We start from the raw sequence: 26,395 nt of genomic DNA on the forward strand, positions 1-26,395 counted from the left end.
CCATAAGGAAACAAGGACTAACACGAAACCACAGCTGCTTTTTATTCTGTCTTAACACCGGCAGTATTTCCTACTAACTAGGCAATGAGTCATTTGTGCAAAAGACAGAAATGTCCACGAGAAACACACACAAACTGTAAAAACAGAGCTCAACAGTGCATGAAGAGCACACCTGGGTGCAGCACATGCTTTGGTGGTCGAAATCCCTATTTCCTTACAAGAACCAACACTGACAAGCAGCAGTGATTTCTTTTGTAGTTAAAACTAGAAGTACATTGGCAGCAGCTAGCCAAAACCATATTTTGACTGAAGTCAGCTGAGATACAACTTGAGCACAGCCAAGCACCATCAGACACAACACATCTTCCAGCCTGGGGCAGCTCCACCAGCTCTATACAGACAGCCCCACACCAGCACAGGTCAGTGCCACAGCCCCAGCAGGAAATGGGGTCACCTAAAAGCAAGCACATGGCTCTTGAAGCACAGCTATGGCTCCTGGCTTGTATCACAGCAGAAGGGACTCATCATGGGATGGCAGAGGCTTTGGCTAGCCTGGCTGACTTGCCAAACTAAGAGCACAAAATCATCTTTAGCAACAAGGTTAGCCTGACAGGACTGTTGGGAGCCTCCAAAAGCTCGAGCAAGGAATACAGATCGTTCAATAATGAAATGGCATGAGAAGATCCTTTGTTGTGATAGGTAAACACTCACAGTAGCATCTCAGCATGATAACCCAGTTCCCAGCAGGGCCTCCCAGGACATGCCAGTGCTTCCTTCTCTTATCAACTGAGCAACCGGCACAGAATAAAAAGCCCAAATAAAAATGTCAGGGGAAAAAAAAAAAGAGCATTAAAAATTTATTCAACTAATTTTCAAAGCCAACCAGAATGCATCATGGAAAGAAGCATTCAAAGAGTCCTTTGTGTATTTGAGAGAGAAGTGAATTTTCAGCCCAGCCCACCATTAGGGGTGTTTCTCTTCCATATTTCATGTCAGCATTTGAAATAATGATGATTAAAGTGATGGAGACTGCACACATATAACAGCAAATCCTTTTTGGGAAAGCACAGATGTGTGTCCACTTGCTCCAAACAAAAGCCACGGAGGACCCATGTGAGGCAGCAGCTACCACTGGAGCAGAGGGGCAGGGCCCTACAGCTGTGGCAGCCCTGGCCTGGTGAGGCTGGGCCTTCATGCTCCCCCAGCCACCCCCTTGCCTTGGGCATCTCACCCCAATGCCCAGGCTTGTTCCCCCACTGTGGTGTGGCCATCTTCCCATAGGATCCTTGGGATTGTATGTTTGTTGTCATTTTATTGCAAAGCTCCCATACCTTCTTGGCGATTTCTCATGTGCAGCTCCTCAGAGCACTGACTCTGTCTTCACAGCACAATCACCAGGCTCCAGCCCTCTCCTCACCCAGCTACCCCACTCACCCAGCTACCCCACTCTTTACCCACCCAGCACTCATCCTTATTGGACACAGCTGTAGCCTATTAAGGGCAGGCCTGTTCCTAATCTTTGCTGATTAGTACAGCTGCAACTCCTCAGGGGTGAGACTGCCTTCTGCACTATTTTTATTTTCTTACATTCTATCCCCCCACATAAGTTAGTTAACATGTATCTTTGACACACATAATCATGTAGTGAAGCTAATTTGAGAAGTAAAGATGGCAACATCTACATGAGGTTATTACTAGAAAGCAGTTAGAAAGATGTGCACAACCAAAACCAATACATGCTTTGTAAAAAAGCTACCTTTTATTCCCCTTTCAACTCTTGATGAAGACAATTCTACCAGGACCTGCAGAGGAATCTTGTTCAAAGCATGCCAGCCAAAATGCTTCTGAGGCATCCACAGAGCAGAGCCAAACCAGCAGCTCCAGACCAGCAGCTCTCACTGATGTTCAGAGCACATCACCAGCCCTGAGACACTGCTAGAACCCTGGTAGCCACAGCTACAACACTTGCCCCTCTTACAGGTCAAACTAAAACCTGTTGCATAACACAGGGGTGGTATGAAAGTTAACATGTATTTGTAAAAAGTCTTGAACAAGAGGCATCATGACAACAGGTTTATTGTTTCTGCTGCATTCTTCTCACAAGTTGATGACTACAGGAATAAACAGAGAAATGGGAGCTTGCACACCCCTGTGACACAAGTCCTGTCACAAGCTAGCCAGTGATATGAGCTATTCAGCTGGCACTAATACAATAGCTGAAATTATTTATTATCAAACCTGCAATAAATAGCACAAGATCTAAGGATATTAGCTCAAAATCACACAGAATTGCTTAGATTGCTAGAAACATTTGAAGATCACCTAGTCTAACTGCTGTTCAAGCAGGGGCAGCTAGAGCAGGCAGCCCACAACCATGCTCAGTAGGCCTTGACCATCTCAACATGTGGATCTCCAACCAAAATGACTCTGTAATTCTGCAGCTTCCATGCCAGCTTTCTTGCCCTGAGAAATGTGTTCACAACATTGCTGTCTAAAACAGCCTTTGTGGATTTCTATTTAGATCCTACTTCCTCTACCGTGTGTCCCAAGACCTACAAGTTCAAAACATTCAAGCAAAAATCTCAATTCAAAAGACACATTTGTTACATATTTTCAATTATCATTTCAATATCAAAACATATGCTTTGCTACTCTGAGTCTGAAAGAGTACAGCAGGAGGTTTCAGGGAACAGGAGGAGGCAATTAGGAAAGCCTTCCCAGTTTATCTGTCATGCAGCAAGCACTCATACACAAAAGCAAAGTTCTTCTTGAAAAAACACCAGGAGTGAAAAAATGGCTATTCTAAAACTGATGAAAATAAGAGAAAAAAATCATATGACTTTAAAGAAATAATATTTTAGATTCTCGAGTGTTATTTGCATTACTCATTTGCTTTTAGTTGCCTTAGAATGCATCTATGTTCTCCAGATTTTCCTCCTCTGATTTCAATTTAAGACACACTAGAACACAGGAGGATAAGTTCTTCTAAAAAGGCATAGTCAGAAGCAGTGCATTAAGTATTAGTCAAGTATAAAAATCTCTAAAATACATAACCAGTATTTGTTATGTAATTATTTTAATAGCCAGATATTAAAGAAATTTAAAAACAAAGAACAGCTTTCCTAGCAAAACAAATATAGCTGCAATGGAATCTTTCCTTAATCCTTCATATGAGAATGCTTTCATTGACACCTAGATGACATTTTCTAATATGCCCTCACTGTTAAATTGCTCACACCAAATAAAAGATTCTTGCTGCAGGCAAGTATATTACTACCTAACTAGTAGAGCTGATAAGTGACAAGACATGAGAAATAGAAAATGAAAATAATTAGCTGGAAATCTGTCAGAGAAGCCTGAAGCTCTACATTGTGCACCACAGCTACGAAATATGAAAAAAGAGAGCAGAGAAGTCCAGCCTTTATCCACTTGAGTAACCAAGGCATGAACTTTCTGACCTCATTAAAGGATAAAGCTTAGAAAAAACATAACAGAAGGTTCCTTAAATTTTGACCAGAAGATGCATCTAATTATTCTACGGGAAACATCAGATGACACAATGGGCTGAAATAATCATGTTAAATGTTTTTCCACTCCTAAAATCACTTAGGAGACTAATTACTAGGGCTCCTACTATAATCTGCAGACTTACCAGCAGAAAGCAGAGACAAGTCTGTACACAGCTCAATTTTAAGACAATCAATAGACCAGAGGTGTGAAAAGACATCTTAGAGTTACCTTATCATCCAGAAAGGTATTCCCAGTATGAACATGTAAGCATCATAAAGAACTCATTTAAAAATTCAGAAACTAAGTCAACAAATCTACTGACAAGAGAAATAAAAAGGTCAATGAAGGAGAGTTCTGTGATAATTAGAATTATATTTTAAGAAATGAGATTACAGTAGAAAACACAAGGACTAAAAATGGAATCTAAGTTATTGTTTGTAAAATGTATTTGAGCATTAATGCTAAGGAAATGGAATCCTTTTAAAGACTTCCTTGTGCCAGATCAGACAGATATAAATGTACCCTGTCCAGATCAGGACTTCCACCACAGCTCCTGTCATGTCTCCTGCTGACAGGAGGGAAGAAGGTGCGTCATAAGAACAGATGAGCAACAAAAGCTGGAGACAGGATATTGAATGAGATGCACTTTTACTGCTAGCACAATAAAAGAGCTCTAAGGTAGCAGAAATGTGTCAGTCTTTTCACTGGCATCAGCCAATAACCAGTGTCAGGAGCAGCAAAAACACAGGGAAAGCTTCCTGACAAACTTTTGTTGTTACTGCAACTCAATTAGTCTTTCATGCTTAGGAATAAAGAGGACTGATGGTTAACTAGAAGTGCTAAGGAGGCACATCCAGGAGCTGATGTCTCTTTGTAGCATGGTTCTGTCCCTCCTGTCCAGCTTGTGCTGACCCTCTGCAAGAAAACCAAGCCAACCAGGGAATACAACCAGCTGGAAGGATATCCACCTACTTCTTAAGGGGTCTGTACCACTTATCTCCTTTAAACAGTTCACAATGACATCAGATGACTGTACTGGCCCCCAGGCAGGACTAGTTATGACAATGGAGTAACCTGAACCACCATGGGACTCCAGACTGTCCAGGTGGAAACTAGAGTTAAAATAACGTGCAAAGAAATAAAAAATAAATAAATAAAAAAAGTGCAAAGAAATCTCTGATCCTATTTCAAAGTACAGCAACTCAGCAATTAATGTCTATTAAAAACAAAGAACATACACAGCTTATTACAAAAATTTGTGTTAGGAGCTCCAAATGAACAGGCATAAAGTAAAATGTTTCCTTTCAAAACATCCTTCACTAACATAGAAAGCTGTACTGAGGTACTTAACCAAGGTAAAATATTTCACATACCTTGCAAGAGCAAATTTTCATTCAAATGTTCAACTTTAATGCTGCCAACTTTAAAATTCACTTAATTAAGAAGCATCCCATAATGGTTTGTGTTAATGGTAAGGATTTCAAGCAGCAAGTGATTCCACAGACAGGGGATTTATGGGGGCAACCTGATGAAGAAGCAAATTTATGGCAAAGAGAATTAGGAATTAAATATTAGCAGAGGTTGCTACGCTACAAGAAAATTTGAATACAAATTCAAGGTGAGCTTTTAGTGGGGGTGCAATGGGAGTATAAATAACAGCAAACTCCTAAGGTGACAAGGGGAAACTTGCCAGCCTACAGCTGAATTAATGTTTTCTCACTGCAACTTTGCAGGAAATCTGGTAAATGTCCTACATCTTGGATACTGGACATGCAATCTGAATTTAGTGCCTTGGAAATATGATTGACCCCAGAAGTATGTCATGTTATATAGACAAAAAGACTTTCATAAAGTATTTTCTTTCAGTTGTATTCCCACAAAATTATACTTTAAGGTTTTTGCTTTACTCTGACAAAACCAGCGTTCTTGCCAATTCATAATTTTAGAACATTGCTCATATCTGAGTAGCAGAACTCAGGAGGACAGGGGCAATATGCTGGTTAACTTCCTGAAAGAATTGAAAAGTTCTACAATAACTGTATAATCTTTACCATCAAAGAAGAATCTATTTAAATAGTTTGTGGGGGAAATAAATCCATTGCTGATGTAAGGGATACATTTTAAGTGCAAAGGATACTTCAGTTTTCACCAACACGCATACAGGAGCTGTCAACAATCAGCCACCTCCTATTCTACAGGCAGCTCCACAACATATTACAATTATATTGCTCAACCTAATCAGAAATTAAGCCTTTTTATAGTCTCAGAGTCCTTTTGTGCTGTTACAGTTAACACTTCAGCTTTCAGTAATGACAGTCAACCTAAGGGGATAACAGAGTGCCCTATTAAACATGCTAATAGGAAATACTTGAGAAAGCAGTGCATTTGAATGCTGTTCTAGTACATCAACCATCTCCCTAGCAGATAAGTTAAAATATTCATTGCACAGCTTGTACTTGAGTGTGAATATCAGTGAAAGCTCAAGTCCTCTCCACTATCTTGGCTTCCCACCCACTGCACATATCCAGTAAAGGCATTATCAGCAGTTTATAACTGGTTACTGAAAGTTATTTCAAGGATGACTGGAAGCACACTTCTCCATTTAGTATCTCCCCTATGTCAGATTAGTAGAAGTCAATTTTTCAGCTGTGGCACAACTGTACTTGGCTACAGGAGAGCACTGAAATGCACAAGGGCAGTGGGAGAAACAGCAGCACCAAAATCACATGAGAACATAGATCACAGTAATAGACAGACTGAGGTGCATCCCTTCTAGAACAGGGGATCAACATCAGCAACCTTCATTCAAGTCTGGTATTTTAACAGTAATTTACTGAATTGTAGAGAGCTGGCTCATCATAACTAAAAAACCTCTACTGTTGAATACCTAACAAAGTAATTCCAGACCTTTACATCCCTAACTAGCCACCAGCCCAAATCCGTGTGAGCAACATTGTAATTATAACCAAAACCCTAGGATAATATATGGCATTCAAAACCCTATGTTCCTATGTGGCATCCAACTGTGAAGGAGTCAAGGACCAGAGCAATCTGAAGAAATGCAAATGAAGCTCCTCACTAGCTGATATTGTCTCAGATTTACAGAACAATCATATTTTAATGAGCCTGAATAAATAATTCTTTCTGATGACCCCAAGAAGGCTTTTTTACTTTTATGTGCTATGAGCATGGGTGAAAACCACAAAATCCTTCTTCACTTCAGAAAACCTCAAATTGTGTCCAGTAGAAACAACCACAACTGTCATAGATGAAATGCAATGCCCCAAGATGACAGCATTAACTTTCCACAAGAGTAATTTCAAGTTTCAAGCTCTCCCTTGTTCAAAAGATACAGAAGTAAATCCAGCTCATAACAAAATTAACATGCCAATACAGAATACAATTCCTCCATAACTGAAGTGTTAAGGCCTTTTTCTGGTATCTCCAGGACAGCATCTCAGAAGAACAGCCTAGGGTGATCATATATAGTAAAGAGACATGAATATTCAACAAAGCATAATCAAGGAGCGACTATTTATCACAGTTCTGATTTTTCTACATTGAAATTCTTTAAGGCAAGGAATATTTTTAATATTTTAATAATTTTCTGGTTATGCAATGGAAACAAGTGAGCCTTGACACTTGAGGGAAGACAGACAAAAACCACCTACAGGCTACAGTGTGAAAGTTTATTAAAATACAGCTTAGTTTACTCAGTTTATTAAAAGAAAACAGTTTAGGAGTTACAGAAAGAATGTAGTGATCTTTAATAACAAACAGGTAGTAATTTAAAAATACTGAGGATATTCTATGATTCTAAGTGTTAAAACCACTTAATCTGTGGGGTCCTATTCAACTCAACATTAGCACTATCTGTGGAACAGCTCATTTTGGGAAGAAACTATTCCTAAACAAATAACTTTGTCTATTCAAAATTATGTTGAGATTATTCAAGGTTATAATAGTTAAATAAAAAAAAGTTAAGAGGAAATTTATCTTGAGTGACAAAATCAGAGTTGGATTTAATTAACCAAATTAACTTTAATTATTTAAGAGGCAAAATAATCAAGATAATTATCCAGAAAATGTGAAGCAAAGTTCTTTGCAACTGTCCAAGCCTATGACCACATGACCACACCTAGCACTACAGATGTCAGTTTACACTTCTCAGCAACCTGGAATTAGTTACCTGTGTTCAGTCATTCTTTATGGCTACCATCTGTTCCTATTAATCCAGGCTGGGAAAATCCCAGCCAGAACCCACCCAGCTGCCTGAGTTCCTGAGTATCCCACTGAGAATGCCATACTGGGGAATCTGTGCCTGTAGCTCATATCTGTGAGATCCCATTTCAGAAAGATAAAAGAAATGAAGAAATGCATTTTTGGATCATTATAGCAATACTAGAATAACAATCAACCCTAGAAGAGAGTAAAAGCTACCAAAAGCAACTAGGAAAAAGTTCTAATTTGTTCTGTTTCTGAATTAATTTTGATCAAGACTATTTGCAAAAATCTGTAACTACATTGTAAGATGCAGACCTTTCATTGTGAAAGAGTAAAGCAGCCTAGATGTTTATACCACTCAACACTTATTTTTATCACATGGCAAAAACTTCTCACTTGAGAAAATAAGAGCATTTTTTTTATTTTCACTTGAAAATTATGAATACAACATAGTAGTTTTCTTTATGACAGCTTGTATAAACACCTAAGTCAAGCACTACTTGATCTACTTCAAGAGTGGTTTCAGTTTAAATAAATACTAATTGAGATAAGCAGTGCTTTTCTGTAGACCTTCCCTAGCCCCAGCAGACTGCACTGTAGGTGCTGCTCACACCTGGGAAGAACCAGCAGTTGAAGGTGCTCAGGTCCTGAGGCAGCCCCAGGCACAGACAAGGAATTGTTTCCCCACCCAGGGGCTGCTCCCCATCCAGCAAGGCCGGGGATCTGGATGAGCATCCCCATCCCAGCCACCCCACTGGCCCCTGGAGGCTTTGCATCTGGTGGCTGGCACAGAATTGTGCTAAGGCACAGATCACCATAAGCACTAACTGAGAGGCTGGGGGTGCCAATCTGTCTCCTTCTGCTGACTCAGCCACACAAACTGCAATTTCCAGCAGGGAAATGTGGTTTTATAGTGACCCAGAAAGATTCATCAGGGCTCATCTGCATTGCCCATACATGCCAGAAAGTCAGAATTATAAACACAATCTTTACATGGTTGGAAAAAACCAATCCCACATCAAAAACCTCAGAAAAATGGTTGAATGCTTCAAGGATCAGCACGTATTTTCTGTGTAGAGAAATTTTATTTTCAGAGGACAAGGATAATGGTTTGAAAGCTATACAGAAAACAAATGTTTCCTTGTAACTTTACACTTTTGCTTATAAACCATTTTTTCCCTAATTCTACTACAGTGATGTTTTACCCAACTTACAAGAATTCTAAGGCAAGTGACATCTATATAAACATGAACAAGCTTTGGAAGCTGAACTCAGCCAAAAGCATGCCTTCAGGTTATACCTGAAAGCTAAAGTTATACTCTTCAACTAAGACTTAAATTGTTTTTAACAGTGCCTCTTTCTACAAGTGAAACTGGTTAACTTCTCTGTAACTTGCTTTAGGTTACACTGGGTTTCAAGTCTAGCAACTGTCTCTAAACATGAAGCTTCAGATGAAGATTAGCAGAAGAACCCATTTTCTTACCCATAATTTGCAATTAATTAAAAGAAAAATAAAAATTAGAAAGACTAATCTCATTGCAAATTTAGTGTTTTAGAGAAACAAAAGAACATTTTAGAGAAAAAATAACATTGAATGATTTCATTCCCTATTCAGGAAAGCCATTCAAAAAATAATGTTTATCTAATGTATATTCCTAGTAATTTTGTGCTTGCCATGGGTAAATACATTGCAAACATTCAACACACAGAACTATATTTTTATAGGAATTGCTACATTTATCCACTTGTGCAGAAAACAGCATGACTGGTAGGAAGACAGGTACCAGTTATATGGTTTTGTACCTATTACTCTAAAAAATAAACAAAAGCCTTGTAAGCCTTTTACAGCCTAAGGCTTGATTTTATAATCTAGGTTTCAATGATGTCTTTATAATGCAAGTAGCACTCACGACAGTAATGTAAGTATAACTACAGTTATAATGAAAATATAGGAATCACAGCAATTGCTCAGTTTCCTTCTACACTAGCAGATTCATATACAATCAAGCTTGTGTCTACAAAAACAAGTGATCCATGTAAAGATAATAAAACTCCTTTCTTTATGACCATATGGGAAAATATTTGCAGTATTGGAGGGTGGGGGGTGGTAGAAATCAGTGCAGTACTTCTTCCTCAAGGTACCCTCTGTAGCACCCACATTTTGCATGCCAGGGAGAGCAAGGCCTTTCCCAGTGCCCATGGGTTAAGTCAACCAGTGCTGCACACTTCTTTGCTTTAAGAGAAGCAGCTAAGCTTAAAAATCTAGTTGCCACTAGATATTTAAAATATAGATATTTAAGTGCGATATTTAAGGTATCACATATAGATACTATATGTGATATTTAAGTGCAATATTAAGGGTCCTTCTCCGCATGATCTGGAGTTTCCCTGCTACCAATTCCATAACAGCTGCTCAGTGCCAGTGCATGCAACTGTAATAGAAGAGCATCCTATGGAGGAATCCCAAGTAAAGATCTCTCAAGAGAAGTGGTAGTCTCAGAGAGGGTTTTAACTATAAGCACAAGGATCTTGCATTAGAGTGCTCTTAGCAGAGGGATAAGCCAATTTCTTCATGTCACACAGGATTGCACATGGAAATGACTTGTGACTGCTCTCCTAGACTATCACAACTGCAGCACTCATGGTGTAATATTCAAGTTGTCAAGGGATACAAGGTGGCTTTAAACACTTCTGATGTGTATTTACTTCCACCAGTGGCTTATAGTGACAAAAAACAAGCAGCTACAAGTGAAGAATGAGGCTGCTGCACTTGAGGGGGACAAAAGCAAGACAGTAAGTGTCAAGTGCTAAAAGGAAAAAAGGAACAGATCAACTACTCCATTACCAACATCTAAGGGACAAAAAACTGAGGAAGCCTTAGCCAACCAGGAGTGGATGGATGCTGCAGGTGGAAAGAAATTACTGCTAAATTTTGTCAGGGAAATGGACTGCCAAAGAGCTTTCTGGGAAATGTTGCTCTCATGACTTTCAATTTTTGACAACTTGCAGTTCTCTAGATGCATTGTGATTGACAGTCATTTTCCAAACAGCAGATGTAATTCTGGTAACAGCTGCTTTACTTCAGTGTTTACTTTGCACTTTGTTAGGTCTTCACTCAGCGCCAAGCACAACTCCTGAGTCCCCCTGCAGAGCAGCTCTTTCCTGCCCCATTTTCACTCTCCAGGCACATTAGCAGGGGAGGATTCAGGCAGAGCTCCAGGTCAGCCTACAGAGAAAGCTGGGCAAACGCTGCATTGCTCTTGTTAAATCTCATTAAGTGATACAAGACTTTGATAACTTTAGATAACCTCAAGATTAAGAGGAAATAAAGATGGGTATCTGAAGTGCCATTCTGCAACTCAGGGCACTGCACTGATTCTCCTGTCAGTCTGCTGCGTTGCCCCTATACAGTAAAAGAATAGTGGAAATGAGAAATTTTAAGAAAAATTAGGTGCTGCAATTTTAAAAAGTATATCTGCCAGTCCCATTCCAATTAACACAGATACAGCAAGTATCTCTAAGATAGAATCTGCTTTTCCTGGGACGTGCACTAGACAAGTTGCAATAAATCAGTGTAAGCTGTCAGATAACAAGCTGGGCAATGAAATACTCCACTGCTTCAATTTCTGTCTGCCAGCCTCCAAGTGACCCAGCTTTTTTGTACTTGAGCCACAGCTACTGGAGGGTAGTAAATTTTAACTCCTTCATACCTGCTCCCACTTTGAGGTGGATTCCATCCTTAAAACTGAAAAGTTTTTAGTTAAAAATGAAGCCACATTCTTCTTCAAAGTGACAAGACAATCTCATTTAAAGTTCAAGCTTTAAGGGAAAAGATTAATGCACAAGCTACCACTGAGAAAAATAACTAAATCCAGGATCTCTCTAAAAAATAAACTTTGCAAGCCCTGTGATTACAGCATTACTCCACTTTCACTGAGAAAAATTTAAGAAATTTCCATACTTGAGGATAACTGAAAAGTCTTAGACCAGAGCAGGGAAGGATGTCTGAATCCTCACAGGACTCATTCCAAAGAAACTCTATCGAGTAATTACTATCTCCCATCTTGACTTTCCCTATATCACATTTCACCTGATTTTTTAATTAAAGTATTTAATTAAATCTTCATATAGCAAGAATTAATTGAAACATCAATTATGGTAAAACCTGGCTACAGATAATTGAATTTCCACTCAAAAGTAAAAATCACTTTTTTACATTTTAAAATATTTTTGGCCTACTTCCTCTTTCTTATTTCCCAAAACAAAAGGTAGGGACTGCTGACAATACTGCAAGAGAGCAACATCAGAAAGCAGAATTAATTAATACTGGGAAGAATCATTAAACTGAGCACTAATAAAGTAACTGTGAGTAGGAATGGAACCAGTTGTGATAGCTTCTAATGAAGCACTAGGAACCTACAATGAAGCACAAAACAGGCTCATAGGTGACCAGATCTCCAAATTTGTCACTATGCTCTCCTACCTGCCAACTTAGTATTATTTATACTTGCATACAGTAAGAAAATAATAAAACCACGGTATTTTCCCCATAGAATTTTACTATCCATTGCAAAGCACACATGTTGATGACAGGCTGTTGTCAAGAGGTTGGGAATAAACTGCTCTAGCAGAATGCTACTCTTCCTGTCACCAAAGATAACCTCCTTAATAACAGAATCCTCCTCCCTAAGACTTGTAACCTACTGCAATAATATAACAGCTAGAAAAGCTCCTCATGGACTATGCTTGCAATGCAGTGTGTGCTTTCAGCACTTTAAATCTCTCCTGCTTGTCATCTTGAGATCTACCTTTCATGCATCCCTAAAGCAATAATAGGTTGAGAAGTATTTGCTTTACTCTGTCTCCTTTTCACAGTTGTTCTGAGTGTTCTTTGGTTTGTATTTCTATTTGTCAGCAGTATCAGCCACTAAAAGCAGAAAGAATGGTCCCATATCCCAAAGCCATTCTTCATATTTTCTCCTGTCCTCCACAGCACAGCTGTGGAATCTGTTTCAAACACATTAATCCTGAAAATCTGTACACTTGGTTTACAGTATGCTCTTGCATAACCATCTTCAATCTCCTTTTTCCTCACCACAAAAATACAATCAACTCCTAATTAAAATATTCAGCAATAGAATTTTATTTCATTACTCAATTCTTTCTGTGCATACCCACACATGTGGAACTCTCCAGATGTCTGCTTTCCTTCCCACTTCCCACTGTGGCTGTCTAGAAGGCCAGGATCAGACATTGTTTCTCACCAACATGGGCTAGGAAAGACAAGTATGGCAAATGAATTACTGAGGTTCAAACAGTGCTGCTTCAGCACTCACACTTCCAGTTCCACGTTCTATGCACCAGTGCAAGGACTGATTTCCCTACATCCCAGCCCAAATGAAACCCCCTGGAGAAACTTGAGGGTAAGAAGCCATTGCAGCCAGCAAAACTGAAGAACTGACTAGTTTGACTGCAGCAAAGTAGTTCACAAGAAGTCCCCATCACACTTAACACACAAGCACAGTTCCATCCCATGTATCCCACAAAGAGTCTCCAGAAAGAAAAGCAGAATGAATACCAAAGCCTGAGAGAGCAGGCTAACAGGCAGCCAAGGCTCACCCTCATCCAGCCAGAACACTGCCAAGGAGACTAATGCCCCAGCAACTCATCTGAAACAAATCCATACTCAGGGATCAAAGTGAGCATACAAGCAGAGGCTCTATTAAGTCAGCTAGAAACATGTTAATATTCTAACAAAAAATACCAGAAAACATGCACACAGTCCCTTAGAACTTTCACCACGACAAGGTGAATTACTGAGAATTAGCTTCTGAATAGATTAAGCACAACTGTTTCAAACAGGTGGCTTGGATCCTGCTAGAGATCCAACTGGTGTTACAGAGGAGACAGGACTGCTGGTCTTGAGCTATGAGGAGAAGCTTCTCTGCACTCTGCATAACAAGCTTGGAGTACTGTTTCCTCCTGTGCAAGGAACCACACCACATCTAAGAGGATAATGGTTAATAGCCCAGATATTACATGGGTGTCAGGAAAGCAATTAACTTTGAATCAGGGAGAGGCCTGCAGACTGATACAACAGACCTCTTTGAAATGAAGGGAAGGAGTAGGTGGGGACAGAGTAGGCAGAATCAAAGCCAAAACACAAACAGCATCTCTTCTTATTCTAAAGTCACCATCAGAGACACAACAGAAGGTGAAACAACAAAGCATGACCTAAAAAATATACCATGAAACTCCAGCTTTTTCAGAAGCACACAGGCTGTTGAACATGATAATATTTTGTGTACCCCAGCTGGAAAACCTGCTCCAGGGCTCAGGAGCAGAGTGAAGCCCTAAACCTGCAGGATGGCAAGATGCACAGAGGAAATCACACAGACCACACAGGTGCAAACAAATATTGTGCCCTACATAATGCTAGATTTTATGATAAATAGTATAGTCTCATCCAAATTGTCAAAGAACTTAATAAAGTACATTCCCACTCACTAAAAGAGAAGTTAACTAACATTATTTGTGTAATGCTCTACTCAATGTGTGCCCACGTTTCTGCTCAGTGATTTTTTCCAAGAACACACCAGTCAATCATTACAAGAGGAAGGATCTGTGCTTTATTTCTTCTCCTAACCAAGAACAACACACAGGACAAAACCAGACACAAGTACGAGCTCAAAATATTCTCACAGTGATTGAATTTTAGGGGTAAAACATCATGAATGCCTATGTGCAACATTTTAGCCTTTCCACCTGTATTTTCAGGATCCTGAAATTGCCCAGGTGGCTTTAGATTTCATTTGTACCAAGCTGTTCCAATCTGAATTGGACTGGTGAGGTCAGCAGCACCTATGATTAATGCAGGAGCAGGGAGTCTACCAGGCAAAAGACTTAGCTGAACTCCATAGTGAATAAAACCAGTCTTACCTTTTCCCCTCAGGCAGATTCCCCATTCCTGTGCTGACATAGCTACTACTGACCTCAACAGTCCAATAATCAAGGACCTGTGAACAAACAGAAAAGGTCACTTGTATGCAAACATCTGCTGAAGTGCATGCTTAAAGTACACACAGCTTTGGACCTATCCACCACTTCCTCCATGCTCAGCCTGCTGCAGTTCACCCATTACCACACTGCCTTCCTCAGATTTCTCCTCACACTCTCCACATTCTCCACCACAGCTCCAACCAACAATCCTAAAAAAATTAACTAACCAAATCAGAGAGCAAGTACTTAGGGGTGGTCCCTATGATTTTTATCTCCTTAACTTCATAAACAAAACTTCCTAGGTAGGCAGCTACAAGCAGCAAAGTTCAAAATAACAGGCAGAGTGGGTCTTCATACAACTAGGAACAGCAAATAAAGCACACTGACCTGAACCTTAAACATACAAAAAAATGCCATAAGAATGGGTATTTCTTTCCTACTATCACCTATTGGAAAAAAGGAGCACTAAATCTGACTTGAGCCCTCTGACTCTGGGATTCTGCTATACCATCCTCCACCAGCTATAAAAGAATTTAGGCTCCCAGCTGTCCCTGTTCCCAATTGCACTCCAGTGACATGTTCAAAGAGGCAGTAAAAATATTCCCTGCCTCCAATATCTCATGTAGGCTCTGTGCTTGTTATATTTCTAGATTGCTGAAGTTGCTACAGCCTTCTTGTCATGGCTTTCATCATAATTTATTTAGTCAGCTACCACTCTCCCTATAAAAATCTCATAAGTACTTTATTAAGTATATTTATTAGTTTCAATAAAGAGGTTTTGCTTCTGAATTTCTTCAGGCACTTTTAAGATAGTAGCTTTTTTTTTTCTTTCCTAACTCCTGATAATTTTTACAATTGGAATGTTGACAATTTTTACAGGTGAAATGTGAAACCTATGCTACAAAAGCATGAGAAAAAAATTGCAACATGCTTAGAAGTTAGTTGTCTTTAGCATCAGGATCATCTAACTCTTCCATAAAGAAATTATTGAATCCTGACTGCCTATTCATTTTTGTAAGCTAATGATAGAGTAAAACAATAACTCTATTTTTTCCAGGTTAAGTACTGCAAGCTCCTCCACGACTAGTGCTGCAAAACCTAAAGGGTCATGGTGTTTGAATTTTCATAATATTAGATAAAAACTCCAAAGAATCACAGATTCCAAGTATTGTAGTACCATTATAGGCTTTGAACAAGAATCAATGGTAATTTAAGGGAGGAAATCAGAGGGATGCAAACAGGAGCTGGTCTGGTCTTGTTTCTGAGGCTAAACTGCACCACAAGGCATGAGAACAGGATGGCACCAGTGCTCCTGCTCCTCTGGGCACAGCAGTTCTGCTCTGGTACTGCACTAGGCAAAAGGAGGAGTACTTCCAGATCTGCTCATCTCTTGCCCTTGGAAATGAGAGAGATGCAAAAGCAAGAGCTGATGAACTGTAGAAGACAGCTCAGGGAAAGACATGAATCAAGGCAATTGCTATAGTATTCAAACAGTACCAATATTTAACTTTACTATTAGAATAAAGTAATCAATGGCTTATGAACAATGGCACTGCTCACAGCAACATATCAGTCCTAACAACATGAAGTTATTTAATGACACTAAGGTCACTTTTGTGCTTTTATGACCCTCAATTTGAAGAAAAGAAGACAGTCAGAAAAGAACAACCCAATGCAAAACTTTGATATCCACCCATTTATTAGAAGGGTGGTCAGTTCAAGATGGATTTGAAGTTCAAATTATTGGCACCTTCAAGTAGGACTAAGTTTAAAGTTCTTATCTGGTGAACCAAGAGCAGGAGTGCTAAAACTATGAAAACATACCTAAAGAATTATCCAGTGTTACTAAGAAAGGGAGATTGGTCAGTCTTTGTAGGGTTCTTGCACAGAAAAAGTATTTAGGAGAAGGAACAGGAGAGAATTTCTTATGAGCAAGCAGAAATTAAAAAGATTCTTCCACTGGCACATGCCAGCAATCCATTCAGCAGATGTTTCTCAGAGCAGCACTCACCAGAACACATTCCCTGTTTACATGGCCACAGCAATGGCAACACAACCTGTGTAACCCCAGGCATGTTCTTCTGCTCTTTCCAACTTAGAATGCATGCCCCTGTATTCCCAGAGAAAGGCAGCAAAGCAGAAGAGCTGTGGCTAAACACAAACACATACCTAATACTTCCAGCTGCTGGGAAACAATCTTTTTCCAAAGTGATTATATGCATAGACACATTAAAACCACAATCACTGGTTTTGCTTCTCTTGTACATGAGGCTCCCAAACAAATGAAAAGGGAAACAAAAGGGCTGTTACTTCTTGTTTCTGCAGGTTAGCCTGCAGAAACTCCCACTTCTGGGAAAAGGCTTGAAAACTCTTGCCATAGGGCTCCCACTTATGGTACCAAGTTTCTAGAACTATTTAATTTTGTCTAGACTATGAAAATATGGGTGATGTCAAGGTGACTTTAATTTTAGCCACACATTTTTGTTTACACAGCAGGTTCTCCACCATTTCTGGCATCTCCTGGTTCTGCGTCTGTCATCTGGAGACTGACAGCCACTTCACTCCTGCCTCAGAGACAACTGAGCATGCAGCTGCATGTGCTTGGCTGGCTGTTCCTTAGATTAGGGAGCTCCTCAAAGCCACCACTTGAGATGAGACTTGTGGAAATTAGACCTTCCCAAATAAAGTGTTGAAAAGACACCAGAAAGTTCTAGAACTGACACCTGAAGCAATTGCCAGGCCTTCAGAGAGAAGAAAGGGAATCCTTACTTGCCCCTGAAGACTGTTCAGCCTTGCAGTGTCTGACAGCCCCTGTGCTAAAAGCATCAGGTATTCCTGCCTGGAAATTTTTTTTGGCTGGAAGTTGTCTTGTCACTCAGGAGTAGAATATGCTTGTTGCTGTAGAACACTCACAAAGGATGAGCCCCAAGGTCAGTGCCAGGTGGTCCTGGAAAACATCAGCTCTAATGAGAACCAAGAAGCCATTCAGATTAGTCACAGAGGACAAACCTCCTCCAGAGAGCTGCTCCCTTGCTGAATTACACTGGAAAAATCAAGGAGGAGGGTGGAAGAAAAGTTCAGGCAGAGAAGCTGGGTTGATGACTCCTGAATACACACAACTAAAAAACCCAGCTACAGAGGAGGGGGGAAAACCCCTGAGTGACAACTAAAGGACCAGCCCAAGGTAAAGGCAAAAAGTTGCATTCATCAATAAACATAGACTTCTATTTTTTTTTATTAAATTTACACAACTGCTTCAGTGTCTGAGCTCACCAGCACACAGCCTCATGAAATGATGGCAGAACTCCAAAGAAAGTCAACCCAGGTGCAATCCCTAGGGCACTCATGGGGACTCCAAACAAGAATCTGTGGTTTGAAAGGGAGGAACACAAAAGGAAGACTGTCCACAACTCCAGATGAGGCAGACACCCTTACTGTTCAGCTGAGCAAGAGACCAAACCTGGGGGGAAGTGGGAACACACTGGCCAGCCCCATGGCTGAAAGCATGTTGTGGCCCATCCACAGCCAGCTGGAGGGGGAGAGGGGCTCTGGGGTCACTGTGTGGCATTTCATCTGTGCCAGCACCATGGCTAGAAGGGATTGTGAAGGAAGGAGAGACAGACTGTCTGAGCTAAGAAACCTAAATTCAGTTACTGGGTATATAAAAAGCCAAAATAAGAAACCACCTATGAAAAAATCCCCTTCAGAACATGCATTTACTTTGAATAAATCCTTTACAAAACCAGTCTAAATCTGACAACAAATCAGAGGAAGATCAGAAATGGAAAGAAGAGGAATGTGTGCTTTTAAATCTTCATTTCTACAACTATCATGTGCAAAATACATTTTAGAAGAGTTACACCCAAGTTGCATCAAAATACTTACAGGGAGTTTAGCAAAAGTAATCAGATGGCTCCAGACTCATCCAGAGCTGTGTTACACAAGATCTCTACAACAGAATTAACAACTGCTTCTTATGATACTTGTTCAGAGGCATAATCATTGCAAAGAGAAGCCCAAAGGTGGAACTCTGCTCTCCTGATGTGCATCAGTCACTGGGTTCAGGCTTCCAGCAGCTCAATGCAGACCCATGCTCTTCACAAGCTGCACACCAGAAACACTGATTGCACAGGTCAGATGTGAAAGCCCACTGATGAAGACCCAAAAAGCAATTTTGCAAACAAAGCTATCCATCAGGCCCATTATACCTCTGTGGGGCCAGCATGCCACACAGCCACAGTTTCTCACTTTGAGTCCAACCATCTTAAGTAGGAATCACCAATTTTCAGAACTTCTGTAGGACTTGCAACCCAAAAGCTTACCATATTTGAATGTAATAATCCCTAAGATTCTTAAAATACTATTTTTAAAAGAAGTCAGTTTATTTTAAAATAAGATATATTCTATAAAATTCCCCTTAAGAGCATACATCTGCTGTAAGTAATCTTGAAGTCTACTGATAATGAGATAAGGAAAAACATAATTTAAAAGACCTCCTCTTTTCAGCACCTCCTTTCAGGGATTCTTTTTCTTTTTTCATTGCTTCTCAGATTACAATTGGCAAAGTACAAATTAGTATGCTCAGAAAAAAAATTAGGTGCAAGTTCTGGCAGTGCAGAGCACGAGACAGCAGCCAGCAGCTCAAATCTGCTGCTTGGACTGTCCCCAGATACCCTGACTTGTGCCTCTGCTGACAGGACTGGTGCAAACTTCAGCCAAACAAGTCACTCAGACCCAAGAGCTCCAGCTGAACAATTTGCTGTCTCTAACATCACAGTAAATGGATGCTACTACTGTTTCCTGTAGCAAACAAAGCATTCTGAAAATAAGCCCACCTACAGTGCCCACATGAATTTTTCAAGGTAAGGAAACACTTGTGTTTAACACTACAAGCTTCCTTCAAGTTGCCTTTTTATCAGGAGTAAGAAGACCATAATTTCAATTTTATGTCACCTATGAAATGGATGCTTTCTATATTTTTCCAAAATAAACAAAGATAATCCAACAGGGATTATATTTTAACAGAACAGTTTGACCAAGTACAGGGAAAATTATTTTAGAAAAATTCCCATATTTTAAAGACAGAAAATAAATTCAAGGTTTCTGAACTATGGGAATTAATTTCTTTTGTAAGTCAAATAAAAACAATAGCAAAAAGGCCAAAACACCTCCCTTATGACTTTAAAGCGTGTCCAGAGGAATCAAAAATCCCAAAATTTTCTTGGATATAACTCTGTGTACTTAGTATTTTATTCTGAAATGGTCACTAAATATAAGGTAGCAACATTCCTGCGCAAATTGCTGATTTTTGTACGAAACCATCAGACAAAACATTAATGGAGTCAGTGATTACTGATGTGCCAGTGAACTGAGCATAGTACTGTGTATCCTGTCCAAGGCACACAAAATTAGAGGACTTCAAAATATACAGTTTTTAATCTTAAATTAATCCTGGTACCCTGAAAGATTTCAGCTCCAATCAGAAGCTAATGTATCCTTCCAGATGCTTTTGCCCAAGAATAGATTAATCTCCTAAAATACAGAGATTCAATCCTGAGCACACACAGTAATGTCAGTACCTTTAGGTCCTGGAAGCTTGGGTGACCATCTGTGGGCAGTGACAGCACAAGAATCAATTGCAACAACCCAGAAACTTCTCTCCATCCCCCTCCATCTCTACTGCCAGTTTATACTAAGAAACCACTGTCTCCAGAGGTAAAAATAGCTATGAACCTCTGGACTGAAAATTACAAGCATCTGTCAGAAGCAGCACAGCATATTTGGGGGTTGAGGGTGACTCCAAAATGTACCAAGGTATAAACTCCTTTAAAAAAACCTGGTGGACACTCAGTTATAAAAACAGACTGAAGCTTCAGAGCTTCCCATATCAGGTTGCTGAGGGAGGATGAGAAGATTAATCTGGTTTTCCAAGATAAAAATACACTGAAAAAAATACCTGAAAAAGCTCAGTCATATTCAAAAAAAAAAAAAAAAAAGAAGGTAATAAAAACCAGCACACATATCCTAACCTTTCATAGGCAACATGTCATACCAGGTATTTTCTAGTATTCCACAGCATATCTAGTAGTCCAGATTATATGGCAGACCTGTTTTAACCACTTCAAATATACAGAGTTTGCACTACACGATGCAAGTCCTTTGGATAAATTTGGTTATTTTTGTCCTTTGGCATTGAACCTTATTGTCAATAGAAGCCAACCCCACCAGGGGAGCCACAACCATATGCCAGAACTTTTCACTCCTGCCTAATTCTGTGTACAGTCTTGTTTCCTCTGCTCAGAAAATGACCTACATATGTAGTCAAAAGATGCTACCAGATGCACTACATATGTCAGATTCAAATATAGCCTTTCAAAAAAATACTAGAGACATTTTGAGCACACCGAGCAGTCGCTTACATTGTGAAGAAACCTCATGTATGAAAGACAGGAGTAAAGGAGAAGATAAGGCATCTAACCAGGCAGGTCCCCATTGCACTGCCGACTCAGTAACATACACATTCTGTAATCCTAAGTAACTCTGCTTTCATGAGAGCTTGGGTAATGTGTGCATTAAGTAATGCCTAAGCATTCAGCAAGAAAACAAAACCTGAAAAGCTGATCACTATTTGAGCACCATTTATTCTGCATGCCAAACAAGACAGGAGTATCTAATTATCCAGCTAATGATTGTACATCAAGACAGAGATCAGCTATGAAGGAGCAAGCTCAATGCTGTCACTTCCTGAGCTCTGCTCCAACTGCTTTCCTTCCACAGGTGGTATGCAATGTTCTTGAAAAAGTAACCTGAACAGCTCACTCCCTGAAGCACCATGCCAACACCCACCTACACCAGCTGTAAGCTTAAAACCTTCAGCATCCCCAGATGACAGAAGGATGAACAACACCCATTGCAGACAGATGAGCTGTTGGCAAACCATGGCCAAAGGGTTCAGCAAATTGGGACATTGGACCGATCACAGCCTAAGAAAGAAGTGATTTTGCAAACATGGCTGTTTATTATTATCCTTTCTAGTGTCTGGTTTAGCCCCAGTGAGCACCCTTCTCACTCTTTGCCTTCCTGCTCAAGACAGCAAGTGTTCAGGAAAAATAACTCTCATCTCCAGTCATGCCTGGTTCCTGCTTTTATTGTTTCAGTTCTGGCCTGATCTCAGGCTTTGGGACAGAGCAAATATGAGCCAAGTGAAGAGCCCAGCCTTCCTCTAAGGCACAGTAACCAAACTACAGCAGCCAGCACAAGAGCAGAAGGCCTTCACCATTATCAGATGCCAAAGGTCCAAACACAATTTGAACCAATAACTTCTTTACCTAGCTAAGCTCATACTAAGTGTTACCAAGCTCATGCAATCCAATTTGCTAAATGTTTGGATTTTGCCCCCATTTGCTGTAAGGAATATCTGTCCAAGTGTTGCACTGCTGACATCTGGCTCAGACAAATTCCTAAAGAGTCCAGGGCACCAGAACTGCTTGGAAATGGGCAGATGGGAGGGAATAACAGCCATAACCTTCTTCTTAAGCCATTTAGCCTGCAACTGTCATGAACTATGTATTTAGAAATTTAGATCTGAAAAGATCTAAGGATATTCTAAGCTCATGCTGAACATGTTTTCCCTTTTTATGCATTCTCTATATTTTGTATTAATACTGAGGGAAAGAGGGACAGAAAAGGGAATATAACAGTTTCCACCATAAAAATCTATTCAACATTTATAATAAAAGAGGATTTAGGCTTGTCCTTGAGAGAAAGTCTTTATTTCCAGAAACATCTCATCCTGTAATGGCTGTAGGAAAAGGACAGTTTTTCCATTTCAAAACAGCTCTAAGGAAAATGGTAAAAAATGGACAGGACAGACAAATGAGAGATGTTCCTCATTTCAGCATATATCCTCTGGTTTTCAGCCTTGAAAGTTTAACTTTATTCCTTTATAAATCACAGTCACAAGAAAAAGAGCCATTTTCTCACACAGACAAAATTAACACCAATCTACCCTGCCACCAGCAAGGGCAGAAGGAACATCACCACATCTGCTTTTACAGCACCACAGGACTGATCATAACACAGTAATTCACTTAGTAAATGCAAAAAAACCCCACATGTATCTGGAGTAGACCTTTTGATGGGCAATTTGCAGAGAGCTACAGGAAAGAAACCTAAGAAATGTATAAAATTATACACAGTTAAGAAGTTTTTACTGGTTTTCAGGTAGGAAAGCATTTGTAATACTACACCCCTGCACCCTCACATTTTAGCATTTTGTATTTTTGCTGAAGTGTCACATTACTGTACAGACTTCTCACACCAACACTAGGAAGCTCTGGCTCACTTTGGGCAGTAAAATGATAGTCAGAAGTCTCCAAGAGATGAAAGGGAAGAAAAAACTTCCACCAATTTCTAATGCCTTCATTAAATTATCCAGGCTCCCTCTGGTGGGGGATTTAATGTAGAGACTGTTCTTGTTTGCTATATGAGAACAGCTTTGAACCACAACAGGTTTTTTTCTTTTGTAAAACAAACCATGTTACAACTGGACTCTGCAGTTCCTGGAGTCTCTTGTCATGCTTAACCACAGCAACCTGAGGTAAAGCTTTGTTTCTGGCTCTGAGCTACATCACATAAAGAAGAGCAGTCAGCTAAAACATCACATTTTTAAAACACAAATTATTGTCTTTGTGCTCCAAAATCCCCAGAATATTTCTCCTTTCTTACTTCAGCTCTCCAGAGTCCCAGCAGAACCACCACCTCTGCCCCTGATGTGGACAGAGGCCAAAGAAAGATTGCTCTCCCCGGGGCACACAAGAGATCTAGGGCTCCTAGTTTTCATTTCTGGTTATATATTGATTATATTAAGTCCCGGGTCTCATATCTCTCCAATAATTTGAATATTATTTATTTGCACAATGGTCAGACAATTCCAACATGCCTATGTATCTCTCTACAAAACACACACACAGGAGTCAAGCAAACCATCCATCCATTTCGTTTCTCTACAGCCCCTAAAGTTGTCATTGTAACCAATTACAGTAAAGGAACACGACAAGCTTTACAAACACAGAAAGACATCACATTTAGTATTTTTAGTATCTACCACTATATATATGTACTACATATTGCCATCAAAACTCCTGTTATCCATACAATCTCATAGTCAAATTTAGTTTTGCCTCCTGAACTTCATTACCAATATTATCAACATTCTGCAGTCTAAAGTCTTGAAATAAACAGCAAACATGCAGAGAGATAGCATTCCAAAGAAAAAAATTAAAAAAAGAACCATCCAACTTGAGGTAGGAAAACTGCAACCCGATGTTGCTGTACGGGAAAACCAGCATGAGCCTTTTCATGGATGGAGACAATTTTGTTTCTGACAGCCCTTATTATGACTCACTAACTTTTCTTCCTTAATAAGGCCACAATTTGCATCAGAGAAAGTGTGTCTATAACAAGCCTGAGGACTCAGAAAATTATCCAATGGCTAAGAAACATAACTTTGCTACACAGACAAAAACAATCTTAGTTCTCAATTTGTCCTTGTGCTTTCAGATAGAAAGGGATGCAAGACTAAGCCTACTATAGTCCAGGAATTGTGATTAACCTCATACAGCCTATCTTAGATGATGAGTATAATTCAATTACTGCCAGATAGGATGGCAGCTGAAGCTGAAGAGCAACTCAAACTTGAGGGCTATTTAGGATATAGTCGGCACAGAAACCAGTCTCACAGGTCAGAGAAAACAGTTCTCATCACTGCAAGTTCCTTGGGACAACTACAAAGTTTTACGAGAACCCACTGCTTGCAACCCATACAGGAAGGCAAATAAAAAGCAGCAATTCACGTTGAGTATATCATTAATGAAATCCAAAGCCTTCCAAAGCAATCGTTAACTTATTCAGACCAGGGAGATTAAGACCTCATTTTGCCCCAGAGGCATTCCTTTAGTGCCCAAGTAAAGCTATGCGGGGAACCAGCAGAGAGGTACAGTTCAGAAAGACCGACGCGATCTCCTCGCCCCTGACTTCCCAGAACCCCCCCAAGTGCAAAGCCTGCGGCGTGCGGTGTCGACACTGACAGACCACCCTAAACATGAAACCGCAGGAAGGATGCGAGACCATTCTCCTCGTACAGAAAGCGGACAACTCTCCCAGCAACGGGGCAGGACTACACCTGTAGTAAAATCGAGGAGGGCAAGCACACACCCCGTCCCCTTGCACACCACCCGGACCTCGCTCAGCCACGCGTTCCCTCGCCAGCTCCCCAGCCTTGGGCACTCCGGGACTACTCCGCCTTCTGCTTCACCGCAAGGGGTTTGCGGGAGTGCAGGGACGGGCCATTCCCGGCTCGGTTAAACCGGCCCCGGGGGAGCGCTGCCCCCGCCGGGCTGGAGCCGGGTCCCCGCGGGGGAGGGAGCCGGGCGGGGCGGTGCGGCACTCACCGATGCCCAGCCCCACCACCACGCGTCCCGCCAGCAGCGTCTCCTTGTCGCGGGCGGCGGCCAGCACGCCGGACCCTGCCGTGAAGAGGCCGCTGGCCAGCAGGATGCAGGGCCGCCGGCCGCACAGCCCGTTCAGGACGCCGCCGGCCAGGGCGGACAGGGCGGCGGCGCCCACTGTGCTGGAGACGAGCAGCTCCTGCCAGAGCGCGTCCAGGTTGAGCTCCCTCTTGAGGAGGAGCAGCGCCCCCGACACCACGCCGGTGTCGTAGCCGAAGAGGAAGCCCCCCAGGGCGGAGAAGACCGACACCACGTAGACGAAGCCGGGGGTCTCGTCCTGCTGGAACTGGCGCCGCGCCGCCCGCTCCAGCTCTCCGCCCGACGCCGTGCTGTTGAGGCTGGAGCAGGACTCGGCGGCGATGAGGCTCCGCTCGCCCGCCGCCGCGCCCGAGCCGGCGGACCCGTCCGCCTGCCGCCGCCTCTTCTCGCCCATCAGGTTGCTCAGGCTTCTCAGCGTGTACTCCACATTATCGCTAGCCTTGCGGGACATGGGACGGCCGCGGCGGCTCCCGCCCCGACCGGGGGAGGGCAGGGGGCTGAGGCGGGCGGCTGCCGGGCTACTCAGACTAGGGCGGCGGGGCTGCCGCTGCTGCCGACGCTGCCCGTCCTCAGCGCGCCCGCCCCTCTCGGGCCGCGCTCAGCTGGGTCGCATCGTCCCCCCGCCGCCGGGCGGACTTGAGGGGAAGTTGCCGCCGCTCCCAGCGCCCGGGCGGAGCTGGAGGCGGAGGCAGGCGGGGACAGCGCCGAGCGCGGCCCGGCGGGCGCAGGGGCGGGCTCGGCCGCCCCCCCGCCGCTCGCGGCCCGGAGCAGGCGCGGCCCGGAGCGCCTGCGCACGGAGCGCCCCCGCCGCGCTCGCTCGCGGGCGGCGGGGCTGGCGGTGGCGCTGGGGCCAGGAAGGAAGTCGGGAGGGAAGCCGGGAAGGAAGCCCTGGGCGGGTGGGCGCCACGCAAGCCCGGGGGCCGGTCCCCGAGCCCGCGGAACTGTTCCCGCTGGCAGCCCCCGTCTGCACGAGGAGCAGGGGCCGCCGGCCGGGGCTGCCCCCCGCGCGGTTTCCGCACTGCCTGGGGAGGGCTGTCCGGGTGCCGGGCGCGTAAGGATCGCGGTTTGCTTAATAACTGGGTCGTTTGAACGGAGACAGCGTTCTGCGTCCGTTC

The 26,395-nt window shown here is 42.0% G+C and overlaps 1 protein-coding gene across 1 annotated transcript in view; it reads right to left on the reverse strand.

Annotated features, from left to right (window-relative positions):
• The window catches only part of SLC2A13 (solute carrier family 2 member 13), a 146,923-nt gene extending 120,906 nt beyond the window's left edge, over positions 1 to 26,017 (reverse strand). Inside the window, exon 1 of the mRNA XM_054632034.2 lies at positions 25,185 to 26,017. Coding sequence (XP_054488009.1) covers positions 25,185 to 25,731 — 547 coding nt within the window. The 5' untranslated portion in view covers positions 25,732 to 26,017. The remainder of the gene's footprint in view (positions 1 to 25,184) is intronic.
• Positions 26,018 to 26,395: the final 378 nt, after the last annotated feature.

This window comes from Agelaius phoeniceus, chromosome 5 (genome assembly GCF_051311805.1).
Source record: "Agelaius phoeniceus isolate bAgePho1 chromosome 5, bAgePho1.hap1, whole genome shotgun sequence".
Classification (NCBI taxonomy): domain Eukaryota; kingdom Metazoa; phylum Chordata; class Aves; order Passeriformes; family Icteridae; genus Agelaius; species Agelaius phoeniceus.